Raw genomic sequence first — 13,302 nt, 5'->3', positions numbered from 1 at the left:
AACAAAGATCTTCTAAATTAGTAAGATAATATTTCCTCTCTAACATTAACGTGGCGCGTGGGAGGGCTCCACTTTGAGAGAAGCCACTAAAACCTAATAAAAAACTATATGAGGCTGTCATTTTGAACAACTACATGGATGTTAAACTTGCCTGAAATAATTGTTTTATCTGAACTTTTTATAAATCAGATAAAAAGTCAAAGAAATCAACTTCAAATTCTGAGGACAAGCCAGGTGGATGATTATTAACACATAAAAATGGTTTATAACTTCTCCGGTTAGGGTGGAAAAGGTTAAGAGTTGGGTTTCTAAATTCTGTCTAGCTCTTTGGTTGTTTAATAAGTTGGAGTGAAAGATGGTTAAAAGGTGCATGTATCCATTACAAGCTGTTAGCGTATCCTAAACGATTATCCTTCTTTCTCACTATTTGAATGACCATTATTTTCAAAATGGGCGTAAAATATTCAGAATGGCTTGAAGCCCAAGAAGTTTTAAGTAAAAAGGTTTATTGCACTCATACAGGAAGAGGGCATTGTGCCATTTTCCTATTGAGTCTTGAGTCTTTTTGAAACGTGATGGTTTGCCCTCTGGTGGCCATTAAATAGAATGCAGGTTTAAAGCACTTCCATACTGGTTTCCCTAGTCAGGGGTGTTGAACTCCAGGCCACGAGGGCCGGTGTCCTGCAGGTTTTAGATCTCACCCTGGGTCAACACACCTGAATCAAATGAACAGCTCATTACCAGGCCTCTGGAGAACTACAAGACATGTTGAGGAGGTCGTTTGGCATTTAAATCGGCTGTGTTGGATCAAGGACACATCTAAAACCTGCAGGACACGGCCCCTCGAGGCCTGGAGTTCGACACCACATCTGTTTTAAACTGACTATGAATGTTTCAAGCATCAACAAATGCTTGCTGATTATGAGCGTCAGAAAAAAAACCCAAAAGCTGCTTGTGATGCATGTCCGCTTTGCTCTTAAGGTGTTTTGGGATTTTGACCTGCATATTGAATTCATTTAATTATTCTGCTAAGTTAAACTGATAAAAGGAGCTAAATTCCTTTTTAGTTTTGGTGGAAAAAAGTATACTTGAAGTATTAGAATAAAAGATATGAGTAAAATACGTAGTACCTGTGACAGCGTGGGCTAACACTGTGGGGGTGTGACGCCCATGAGAAATACCGTATAGTTCAATATCATAGCCTGTAGCATCCATCAGGTTAGTGACTGTAATGTTACGGACATCACCAGGCAATCTGAACTCCAGTGTCTCAGACTGCTGCTCAGAATCACTGACTCGGATAACAAAGCCATCAAAATGACCTGACACAGTGCTCCAGGACAAGCTGAGGTTATGTGGACTCGCAGATGAAGCAGCTATGGGCCCCAACTGTGGGATGTCCTCTGAATAAAAAAAGAACATGGCTTTTCAGTTATGTCGTCCTGCATACATGTACATAACAATGTAGGCGGCATGTCCAGTGTCAAGAAATGCAAGTCATGTGATACCTGTTGTAGCTACAGCAAATAGGGGTTGTGTGTTCTGGCCATCAACACCAGTGGCATACAGCTTTATGTTGTAGCCCGTGCTCGCTTTGAGCCCCGCCATTACTGTGGAGCGCACATCTCCAGGCAGAGCGCGCCCCATTGCCTGCGAGGGCAAAGCAGACTCTCTGACTTCTACTATAAACTTATCAAAAGCCTTCTCTCTTGTCCGCCAAGACAGAGAGAATCTGTCTGAGGTAATGTTAGAAACAACTAGCTTGGACAAATCAGGCTCTTCAGCTACAGGGGAGAGAAAATATAAAATATATGCATTTATTAAAAAAAAGATAACACATGTATTTGTCACTTTAAAACCCAAGTCAACTTTAGAGTGAAGGTAACAACAATTCTCTTGGAGACTAATGATTTGATACACATAAAACCGATTACCTGTCGATGCAACAATACTGACTGCACTCGTTCTGGATCCCTTGTACGTTCCATAGAGGTAGGCTATGTAATCAGTGCTGGGCCTGAGCCCTGTGACATCATAGGACTTTACATCATGGGATATGTTATACTCCTTTGGCTCCATCAGCCAATCAGAATCAATTATCTCCAGGACAAAACCATCAAACTCTCCTTCAGTGCCATTCCAGAGGATTGAAAAGCTCTCTGACGTTAAGTTCATGATATATATTTTGCCAACCACTGGTTGATTCACTAAAGAAAGAAACCATGATTAGATTGTCACCAAGGCATTTATGCAGAAAATGTTATTATTAAATGACAAGTAAATGATTAGAAATTGATCTTTTTCTAGAAAGGAATACATTTAGCGTTACGGGACGCTCACCACCACCAACAGTAACTGTTGACAGTCTGAGAAGCTGTGATTAAATACATGCATGTATTTTTTTTTTGCATTAAACGCAAAGCAAAAATCCTGCACCACAGTTATTTAAACACAATTAGATTCAGGATTTTTTAAACAGAAACACAATCTTCACAATTCTAACTGTGTGTCACGGTCCTGGGTCTCCTGACCCAGCGTTTTTAGTTCTTTGTGATTTTTGTATTATTGTACTTGTGTGTGATTTATTCTATGGCTTCTAGTTTTGATCCCTTGCCCTTCATGTCTCTCTGTGTCCCCTCTGTTCTGTGTAATTGTGTCTTTGCATGTTTGAGTTTCTTGTTTTCTGTCACTCTGCCTTGTGCATTATGTTCTCATGGTTGGTTTTTTGTTACTCTCTCTAGTCTAGTCTCTTGTGTTCCCAGCTGAGTATTTCCCTGTGTATTTTGGTTCTTAGACCTCTGCCTTATGGTTTATGTCTCTGTATTTCTTAGTTGCTGTCTCCACTGTGTCAAGTTCGCGTCTCTGTGTGATACTTCCTGTTTTACTTTGATGGTCCGTGTCTCATGTGAATGCGTCCTGCTTTGCTTGTCTCGTCAGTCCTGATTTCTCCCAGCTGTGCCCTCCTTCTGTGTCTCATTCCCCTCGTTACTTCCAACTCCTGCCTGCCGCACAGCGATTCATGACAGTACGACGCGACCAGATATGGACCCAGCAGCACTCAACCCACCAGAAGAACTGCGTCTGGACATTATCTACTCCGTGGAAAGACTCCTGCATCTGTGGCTCGAACATGAGGGGAAGGAATTTCGCCGTGCTGTGGAAACCAAACTACAGCGTTTAATCTCTGGTCTTCCCTGGCTACTCAGTGCGCTCCACCCACTCGAACAGGATTTAATCCACAACGAGCTCCACCTTCATCCCCCAGCTGCTACTACCCACCTGCCTGAAGGGCCGGATGTGGAGCCGCTCGGCCCGTCAGAGCCATCATCAAAAAAGAAACGACGATCACGCCGCCAGCGCGCCACCCCACAGCCGGACATTCAGACTTGTACATCGCCGGCTGTGGTGAGTAAGGACTCTTTTTCTGTGTCGAACCGTGGGACTATTCGTTCAGGGGCTGTGTTTTGTGCTACGGATGTCCCCAGTGCAGCCTCCAGTGTCCCCAGTGCAGCCTCCAGTGTCCCCAGTGCAGCCTCCAGTGTCCCCAGTGCAGCCTCCAGTGTCCCCAGTGCAGCCTCCAGTGTCCCCAGTGCAGCCTCCTTTAGCACAGTCACCCACTCAACCACCAGCACCACAACCGTCACTACCTCTAATTCATTCCCCTGTGAAGTCATTTACTTCTCCACCGTTAGCAGCTCAGGTCCCCGTGTGTCCAGCAGCTCAGGTCCCCGTGTGTCCAGCAGCTCAGCTCGCACCTGAACCTTTGGCCCAGTTCCCCGTAGCAGTGCAGTTTTCTAGCCAGCTTAACGTTGAGCCCGGGGTCCCAATTCTCTCTGGCTCTACATCGGCTCCTGCTGGAAGCTCGGATGAGCTCATCCAGCACTCCGCGGCTCCCGTGCCGCCATCTACCTCGTCTGCTGGGGGTTCCAGTGAGCCCAGCCAGCACCTCCTCGTCTCCGCTGGAGGGTCCGAGGGGCCCGTTCAGCCGCCCGTCTCCGCTGGAGGGTCCGAGGGGCCCGTTCAGCCGCCCGTCTCCGCTGGAGGGCCCGAGGGGCCCGTTCAGCCGCCCGCCGCATCAGCTGGAGGGCCCGAGGAGCCCGTCCAGCCGCCGCCTGCGACCGCCTCGTCATCGCCTGGGCCGGCCTGTGCTTCTGCTACGCCTGGTCCGGCCTGTGCTTCTGCTTCAGCGTCGCCTGGTCCGGCCTGTGCTTCTGCTTCAGCGTCGCCTGGTCCGGCCTGTGCTTCTGCTTCAGCGTCGCCTGGTCCGATCCCGTGCTTCTGCTTCAGCGTCGCCTGGTCCGATCCCAGCCTCTGCTTCTGCTCCCCCTGGTCCGGCCTCCTCGTCTGCGTCCTCGTCTGGTCCGGCCTCCTCGTCTGCGTCCTGTGCCCACCAGGCCATGGCCAGCACGCCTGAGACTGGGGGGCCGCCGCTGCCTTCCGCGCGGTCGGCCCCCTGAACTGCTCCGTCTCCTTCGCCGCCGCCGCTGCCTTGCGCGCGGCCGGCCTCCTGAACTGTTTCCGCATCGCCGCCGTTGCCTTCCGCGCGGTCGGCCCCCTGAACTGCTCTGTGTTTGGGTTGTTTTGGTTGTTTTCTTGGGCGCCGGTGTTTGCCGTGCTCTTCTTTTGTTTTCTGTTCCGAGCCCTCCGTCCTGGGCCCCCGCCGCCCGCCCTGGGTTGTTTTCTGTTTGGTTTTGTCTTTCTGTGTTTGGGCTGTCTGGAGCCAGCCCTTGGGGGGGGGGGGGGGGTACTGTCACGGTCCTGGGTCTCCTGACCCAGCGTTTTTAGTTTTTTGTGATTTTTGTATTATTGTACTTGTGTGTGACTTATTCTATGGCTTCTAGTTTTGATCCCTTGCCCTTCATGTCTCTGTGTCCCCTCTGTTCTGTGTAATTGTGTCTTTGCATGTTTGAGTTTCTTGTTTTCTGTCACTCTGCATTATGTTCTCATGGTTGGTTTTTTGTTACTCTCTCTAGTCTAGTCTCTTGTGTTCCCAGCTGAGTATTTCCCTGTGTATTTTGGTTCTTAGACCTCTGCCTTATGGTTTATGTCTCTGTATTTCTTAGTTGCTGTCTCCACTGTGTCAAGTTCGCGTCTCTGTGTGATACTTCCTGTTTTACTTTGATGGTCCGTGTCTCATGTGAATGCGTCCTGCTTTGCTTGTCTCATCAGTCCTGATTTCTCCCAGCTGTGCCCTCCTTCTGTCTCATTCCCCTCTCGTGTGTGTGTGTGTGTGTGTGTGTGTGTGTGTGTGTGTGTGTGTGTGTGTCTCTCTCTCTGTGAGTTTTCCAAGTTCCCAGTTTAGATTAGTTTGTATGTTTTTTTTTTTTTTTCCCTGCCAGCAAATAAAGCTGAGTTTTGAGTTCGCCTCCCTGAGTCTGTGAGTCCTGCACTTTGGGTCCAACTCCTGCCTGCCGCACAGCGATTCATGACACTGTGGCTGCCACCACAATAGGTTTGCAATACACAACCATGAGGCAACTGAAGCACAGACTTTTCAAATTTAATTCAAGGGGAACAAGAATGATGAGGTAAATATTAAAAATCCGCCCGTATCCTGCATTCCAAAAAAAGCTGGACCACTTCTAAAACTGAAAGCATATGGAGATACCCGATGATTTCAAACATATAGAAACACAGTGAAGAGAGTATGTACAGCCATGCATGGTTTCTAAAGCTACCAGGCCAGACGTGTTTATTGCTAATGTGACCGAACACAGAAGCAGCTGGACAATTTCTGAAGTATGCAGAGCTTTATTGTCTCCGGTGATTCAGCCAAATGCAGCAAAGCTGATTGGATAGCATTTTACAGAGAATACTATGAAAGCAATTCAACTCAACATTTAAAAAGCACTGTGCATTAAAATGGCTGTGATTTCTCAGCTGTGGCAATGCAGCATTCTTGTTTCACCTTGTAAATTAAAGTTGAAAGTCTGTGTTTGAATTGTATCCCAGTGTGTCCCTTAATATTGCTTGTAGCGCCGTGTTCAAAATTAAGAGAATTGTGTCACTGTAAAAATTTTGGAAACCAAATATACTCTTTTCTTTACCTTGAATATAAGCAACATGTAAAGCCAAGGAGAGAAACTCAAAAGGCCTTCAAAATTACCTGCAAGTTTGAGTTGTTAATCACTGACTTAAATTTGAAAATGTGATTAAGCAGATTTCATGCACATGTAGCATGGTTTGGGCATGTTAATGCTGATCAATTCAAAGCATAACGCGGCATCAAAGCAATTCAAAGCAGATGAGTTAGAGAGCTAGTTAAACTTCATTTACATGTTGCAGGAAATATAGTCCTTACATGCAAGCATGCACTAAAAACAAAATTCAGATGTAAATCGAGGTGATGCTACTGTTAGCTTCGTTTTATGTTATTAGCTTTTTACCTTGATAGTGACAAGAAGATTTAATCATTTGCCACCTAGCAGTCCAAAAGGAAATGACTTGTGTTTACTTTGATGTTCCGTGAAAATAAACTTCATCAGAATCCACAAAACCACCCCAGCGTCATTCACACAAACTGAAAGATGACATGGATACTCACGCATACTGTGAGCGCTTGCACATCGACGGGCAAATGATGGGTCATGGTTAATCAATTATACGCTGAATGAGGGCTGATGAGATGATATGAGATTATCGCACTGTTGCTGTATGACTGGCGGGGGAGGCTGAGAGTTATTGGTTTGCTTTTGCAATCATTGCAGCACATCAGCGCCAGACCGGACCACGATGCAGGGATGGCAGAGGGGGGCTTCATGCACTTTGGGATAAGGGGATCAGTCGGAGGTAAGTCAAGGGGTTTGGGTCAGTGATGAGGCACATGTACGCATCACCCTGCCCTCTCTCAGCTAGACAGAATCAGTGGCTGGAGGGTGAGGAATGGTAAACGGCATGTTGGTTAAGATGAAGCAGTAAAGTGCACTGTGTCCAGGGTGTTGGACATTGAGGCCATAAACAACAATTGCGTTATTATCATGATGTTCTTGTTTCATGCTGCGAGGTGAAGATGCTCCATTGAGAGTGAGACAACAGAGCTATTTATGTGTATGCTTCACAGATGTTGACTTTAGTAGAAATTATTCATGGAAAAGAAGGACAGTTTAGAGGACAAAAGGCTGCAACGCTGCAAGTTGCAGGTACCTGTGGTGGCTTCACTGTACACAGGTTCAAGGAAGGAGCCCTGATACATCCCATACAGGCCAACCATGTAGCTGGTGTTGGGATTCAGCCCAGAGATACCCAGGCTCAAAGCGTCTCCGGACAGAGTGAGGTTCTGGCTCTCTGCAAAATTCTCCAGGTTTGTTACCTCAATCACAAAGCTGTCAAAGTCCCCACTCGTGGGGCTCCAGGACGCAGTGAAGCCATCCCATGTTATGTCAGAGATGGTGAGGTTCACCACCATTGGCGTCAGCATCTCTGGTAGATAGACATATCAGACTGGGGTCAGCTGGACAGGAAGATGGATTATGCATTTCATTTTAAGGCGAAAAAAAAAAAGTACATCAGGAGTATGAGGAGCACAGTGGGGGAAAAATCTCAGATTTTGAGATAAAATTGCAAACACTTGAACACATAAAAGTGATGATCACCTCTTTCATTGAATTTTGAGTGTTTTAATCATCCTTGTTACATCTGTGGTGCCATAGCAAATGAATGGGAATACACTCAACCTCCCCCCCCCATTGGCTGAATGACCTACTGAACAACCAACTGTAGGGCCCACTCAACTGAATTTTGTGGTGAAAAATGTTTGTGTTAATTTAAAACAGACCGCTCAATTTTGACCAGGAACACTAAAGTAAGGGGGGTGGGGTGCACAAAACTGGAGGGTTAAATTCTCCCCATCTTCTTGTCCCACCGAAGGGCGGAAAATGTGTAATTGGTTCTGTTTGCTTGTCTTTTGTCTGTCTGCCTGTTTGTTAGTTAGCAGTCTAACATCAACAGTTATCAAGATATTATTTTGAAATTTTGTCAAATGGTGGATACCAATAATAGCTTAAGCACATTTTTGGTGAAGGTCAAGGTCATGCCATATATAAAAAAATCAGTAAAAACTTAATATTAAGCAGAATTTTTTAAGGATTGACTTAAAACTAGTACCTAGATTGGCTAAGCATTTGACCTTGACCTTTACTATTAGCGCCCAAGGACAAAGTTAAAATATTTCAAGAAGCCATATCAAGTAATATATCATATGAACATCACAGGCTGACATCATCATGTTGTAATAAAAACACAATAAAGCATCAAACTTTTAGTATCGTAAGAGTCCTTTGAGGGACTTGTGAAATAAAATAAAAAAATAAAATAAAATTCCTAAATATTGAACAATATTAAACTCTAATCATTTTAATCACAAAATAATTTTTCAAAAAAGTTTTACACTCTTAATTAAAATGTTTGATATTAAAGTATTGAATGTTGTATATTTGATATATTGCAGTATACTGTATATTTACAATATATTTGACATTAGAGTCAAAATTGAATACTAATATTTAATTTTGAGTTCATTATCAGAATTAAATAACATATTCTTAATATAATTTGAAGTATTCTAACTTTTAACAAATTCTACCAACAACATGTTAGAACTTTCCTTCATTTGACATCACTTTTATATTGTTCGTTTAAGTTCAACTAAAAACAACTTTCAAAATTAGAAGTCTCTTTGTTAAATGCACATTAAATCTCAAAATCTCAGATTTTTTGTGGACCTAATACTTTGTTGTGAGGATTTAAAAGTTCAGCAAAAGACAAGATTAGATCAATGAGGATTATCTTTTACAATAAAACATGAAGTATCTGTGGAAAAAGAAATGATTGAACCATTCTGAAATGTTCAGACATAGGAGATAAAAGATATGATGATGATGGATTGAGATGAAGGGCTACAATATGAAATATTTGTTCCATGTACCTGTAGTAGCAAAAACTCTGAGAGGTAAAGATCGCTCCCCTTCCACCAGCCCTTGCAATGTAATATCATAGTGTGTAGCAGGGGACAACCCTTCTATTTCAGCCTTCCTCATATTTCCTGGTACCGTGGTCACACGAGGTTGCGTTGTTGCTGACGGAGCAGTAAGCTCCACCAAAAAGCTATCGAACGCCTCATCGGGCGCGGACCATGCCAGCTTTACACTAGTGGCGGTAACACTGACTGTGAGATCCCCGAGTAGGTCCAAGCCTGAGCTGTCAGGCTCGGCACCGGAGCTTATCCCGCCAGAATCAGAAGTGGAAGTTACTTCATTATTTAGAGTATCGAGGATGTCTGGGTTTTGAACAGCTTCATTATCCGGAACAGACTGTGGGAGCGTTGAGGCATCTTTGATACTCAGCGTAAGCACATCTGGAGATGTGGGCTTGGGTGCTAAGTGAATAAAAGAAGGTTAAAGAATGAATTTCTTATTGGCTCTGCTGGAAACTGTAAAAAGATCATGTGAAGAAAAACAATGGGTTAACATAAAAATATAATAATTCTGCACAAAATGCTGTCCTTAATCTACCTGAATCATGGATATATTATGACGGCTAAATCATCAAGCCATTGCTAAGGCATTAATGACACCTGAAGCAGGGTCATTAACTTTCTGAAGACTCTGCATAGTCCACTGGTGTGAAAGTATACAGTTGTCTTCAAATTAAGTTGAAGCCATGCACAGCCACGTTCTTTCGGCTTTTGTAAAACACAACTCAGGAGTCTTAGTCATGAGACATGCAGGCGACCTAGTTTAATTTGCTATTAGAGAATCACTCATCTCTCTAAACGGGGTTAATGATGGGACAAGGCTTTAATTTAAAAGCTCAGGTACAAGAAGAAACTGGGACAACCAGCTCAGTAGAAAACCAGTGTGCTTGATAGCTTTAATAATCCAGGCTAGACACTGATGCCACTGTGGATTTCTTCTTGCATTTGAACTTTGGGAACCAAAGAATCAAACGAGATGGGTTTTTGTAAAAACAGAGACATTTGTTAGGTTCAAATGGACTCATGCCAAAGGTTATGCAGATGATGGTTTCAGTGGAAAAAAAAGTCTTGTGAAATCTGGGAACAAAGAATCCAGCATGCAAGCCATATCAGTCTGGCCTCTAATCAAAAGCTTCCACTGAAGGAAGAAGCTGAAAAACCCTAAAAGAGAGACTTATACCTGTGATTGCAACAGCTTCAAGTAGCGCAGCTCGTTGGCTACCTGTTATTCCATAAAGTTTTATTAGATATTCTGTCGATGCCGTCAGGCCATGGATTCTAGAGCCATGGGCATCTCCAGGAAGTTGAACCTCTCTCATGTCCCACAATCGCTGAGTGTCTTTATATTCTAGTGCAAAACTATCATAGACACCACGAGCCTTTAGTTTCCATGACAGATCAAATCCATCAGACGTGACACTTGAGACAGTCAGCACTCCAGGCTCATCCTCAGGCTCGGTCCCAGAAAACTGGGACTCGGAGGGGTCTAGATACACAAAGCTAATGACATTGTCCTCCAAGCCTGTAGGAGTCGCTAGCTCACGGTCATCTGAGTCAGCTAAATAAAATGTGAAAGAGGCTACAAGGAAAACAAGAAAATCAAGAAAGCATCGTTTAGTAACAGATGAAATAATAGTTTCTTGGTGCTGGTCGGGAGCAGATTTATTTCCAGCCAGCAAATCTCTACTTGTATTTCTAAACATGTACACAAATGATCATTTTCAACCTTTCAGTCCTGGTTGCCTTGGTTACAAAGCTGCGATTAGCATTATATATTCAAAAAACGCAGCTGTTACTATAAACCAATCTTAATTAATTTTAAAAAAAGAATAGGAGATGGATCTTTTTACAGTGGAGAGCAACAATCTCAGGTTGTCCAATGAACAGTAAGATAAAAGAGAATTAATGATGCTGACACCCCTGAACTCCAACAGCTGAACCTGTCTGTAGATCCTTTTAACTTTAGCTCCTCGAAGAAATCCTGAAGAACGTAACAGAGCCTTTAACTAAAAATGCATGCGTTCTTATTCATTCTATTCATTTAAACTGTGGAAAAATGGTTCCCTACCCACCTGTGGATGTAGACAGGGAGACGGGTGTGCTCCTTTTGTGCCCCCTCTCTGCAGTCAAGGTAAGGGTGTAGCTCATCCCAGGAGTCAGATTGGGCAAATGATAGGTAGTCGTTGCAGCTGGGAACCCCACCTCCCCAACCTGACCGTCTCTGGAGATGTACACCAGTCTGTATCCACTGATTTTGGCCTGAGGTTTCTGCCACTTGACGCTGAGAGACGTCTCTGTGGATTCAATTTCCTCAAAATCTCTGGGAGGATCGAGGTCTGACAGAAAAATGAGGTAGATAAACAGCTCATTAGTGTCATTTCACCACTCAATTTGTATCAACACATCCTATCTGTCTGTGTGTTTATGAAGCGGTGTGAAGGAGGAATGTTTGGACAGCTGTTCAGCAGTGTCTCTCACCAGTTGCTGCGTTTGTGGTAGCTGGGAGGCTTTCTCTCTCATTCTTCACAGCAGTCACTCCAATCCCGTACTCTGTACCTGGCTTTAGCCCTGCGGTGCAGAAAGACGGAAGCTAAATATCCATGTTGGGTGACAAATGCAATTCTGGATATTGCATGTGTGTGGTCAAGCTTAATTTGTATTAATCCATGTGATACTTACTGGTGATGGTAGCCTGTGTGCTATCGCCTGGTCCTCGCTTGAACACTTCCTCACCATGAATTTCCCCAGAGATGGGACTGTATTTTACCCGATAGCTGCTAATATCAGCTTCACTGTTGGTCCACTCCAGGGTGATGCTGTTGTCTGTCTGGGACACAGTCTGAAGGTTCGTGGGGGCATCCAGTGCTTACATAAACAGAGTTTCTTTCATTAATTATGTAATGACTTGACACTTGTTGACCTACAATCATACAATAACCTTAAATACATACTAATACAACATTAGACTGCTCTAGTTTGTAGTGTACAAATGCATAGAAGTCTCAAAATATAACAATACAGTGAACCAAAACAGAAAATACAGTTATTATCACAAGACAACCTGTAGTGAATGTGGCAGTGACAGGGTCACTGGTGATGTCTCCACTCCTGGAAATGAGCGACACTGTGTACTCGGTGTCTGGCCTCAGACCATCAATGCTATACTGCTTGTCTGGGGGGGATATATCCACACGATTTTCATCTGAAGGGTCAGAGCTGGGCATGTAAAACATGGTGATTCCATCCATGGGAGCCACTGGCTGAGACCAGCTGATCAGAGCCGAGGAGTCCGTAATATCCTTCACCTCCACCTGCTGAGGGCTATCAATCTCTAGATTGGGCAATTTGGTAAGAGAAGGAAAGTTGGATGAGATATAGAGGGGAGAAAAGATGCATGAAGAAACGTGATGTCATCTAACCACAACAGAGGTACTGATTCACTGAAAGACAAAAAATGTGAAGAGTGGTAATTGTCCTAGAAACTGATGCATCCAGGGGTTATTTTTTTCTAGCTTAATATTCAAACATAATAACTTATTTGTAATCAATGTAAGCTGTATATTTGGCTCTATTTAGCTAATTTTGCTAATCATGCTAACCTAAGCTGTTGAGTATGGTGAACACTTTTGCTAAAAATCAGCAAGTTAGCACTGTCAGTGCAAAAATATTAAGTATCACTGCTGGTTTCCACTTTGGTTATCCTGAAGATTAAAGGTATTTCGGCATCATAAAGTCATAGAAGATGCTAATACATGTAGCTTGCTAACCAAGCAACTGCTTAGGGTTTCAAATATGTTCATGTTTGGCTAAAAAAACAGCACCAAATCGGTAACATCAATACCAATTCATGGCACCGCAAGCTATGTCCATCTCTTCTAGTGTCATCTTGCAAGCTAAAAAGTACCTTTCCAAAAAGTTATGTCTACCTTTGGTGTCAATAAGAAGAGAAATGTCTCTAACAATGATTTAATCAGTCTCTGTATGTGTAATTCATTATCTAAAAATACACAATACAAATTCACAAAGAAAACCTGGATAAAGAGATGTTAATCGTTGTTTTGTTTGTACGTGTTTAAACATAAAATACATCTTGCATAACTCAACTTGGATATCAACCACCACAACAGGAAAAGTCATTATGAAACATAATGTGATTCCCTTTAAGTCTGACGTCATGTCACTACCTGACAAATCTCCTGTGTTAACATGTGGAGGAGACATTTTTCCTCCATATTTTGGATCCATGCTAAAAAAGGACCACTGGGGGTACAAGGGTATGAAAAGTTTAACCTCGCTTCTATCATTCCTCTGTGTCGACTTTCAGCCTATAC

At 43.5% G+C, this 13,302-nt stretch overlaps 1 protein-coding gene across 1 annotated transcript in view; it reads right to left on the bottom strand.

Moving 5' to 3' along the window:
* The window catches only part of LOC309711290 (tenascin-like), a 57,447-nt gene that overhangs the window by 13,667 nt on the left and 30,478 nt on the right, over window positions 1–13,302 (bottom strand). Inside the window, exons 8-17 of the mRNA XM_082541515.1 lie at window positions 12,033–12,302; window positions 11,651–11,836; window positions 11,450–11,539; window positions 11,044–11,307; window positions 10,152–10,550; window positions 8,924–9,373; window positions 7,144–7,419; window positions 1,935–2,207; window positions 1,509–1,784; window positions 1,131–1,403 (exon numbers count right to left, since the gene is read on the bottom strand). Coding sequence (XP_082397641.1) covers window positions 1,131–1,403; window positions 1,509–1,784; window positions 1,935–2,207; window positions 7,144–7,419; window positions 8,924–9,373; window positions 10,152–10,550; window positions 11,044–11,307; window positions 11,450–11,539; window positions 11,651–11,836; window positions 12,033–12,302 — 2,757 coding nt within the window. The remainder of the gene's footprint in view (window positions 1–1,130; window positions 1,404–1,508; window positions 1,785–1,934; window positions 2,208–7,143; window positions 7,420–8,923; window positions 9,374–10,151; window positions 10,551–11,043; window positions 11,308–11,449; window positions 11,540–11,650; window positions 11,837–12,032; window positions 12,303–13,302) is intronic.

Source organism: Aulonocara stuartgranti (genome assembly GCF_965226115.1).
Source record: "Aulonocara stuartgranti genome assembly, chromosome: 7".
In the NCBI taxonomy this organism is placed as follows: Eukaryota; Metazoa; Chordata; class Actinopteri; order Cichliformes; family Cichlidae; genus Aulonocara; species Aulonocara stuartgranti.
This window is presented reverse-complemented; position numbering and strand designations above follow the sequence as displayed.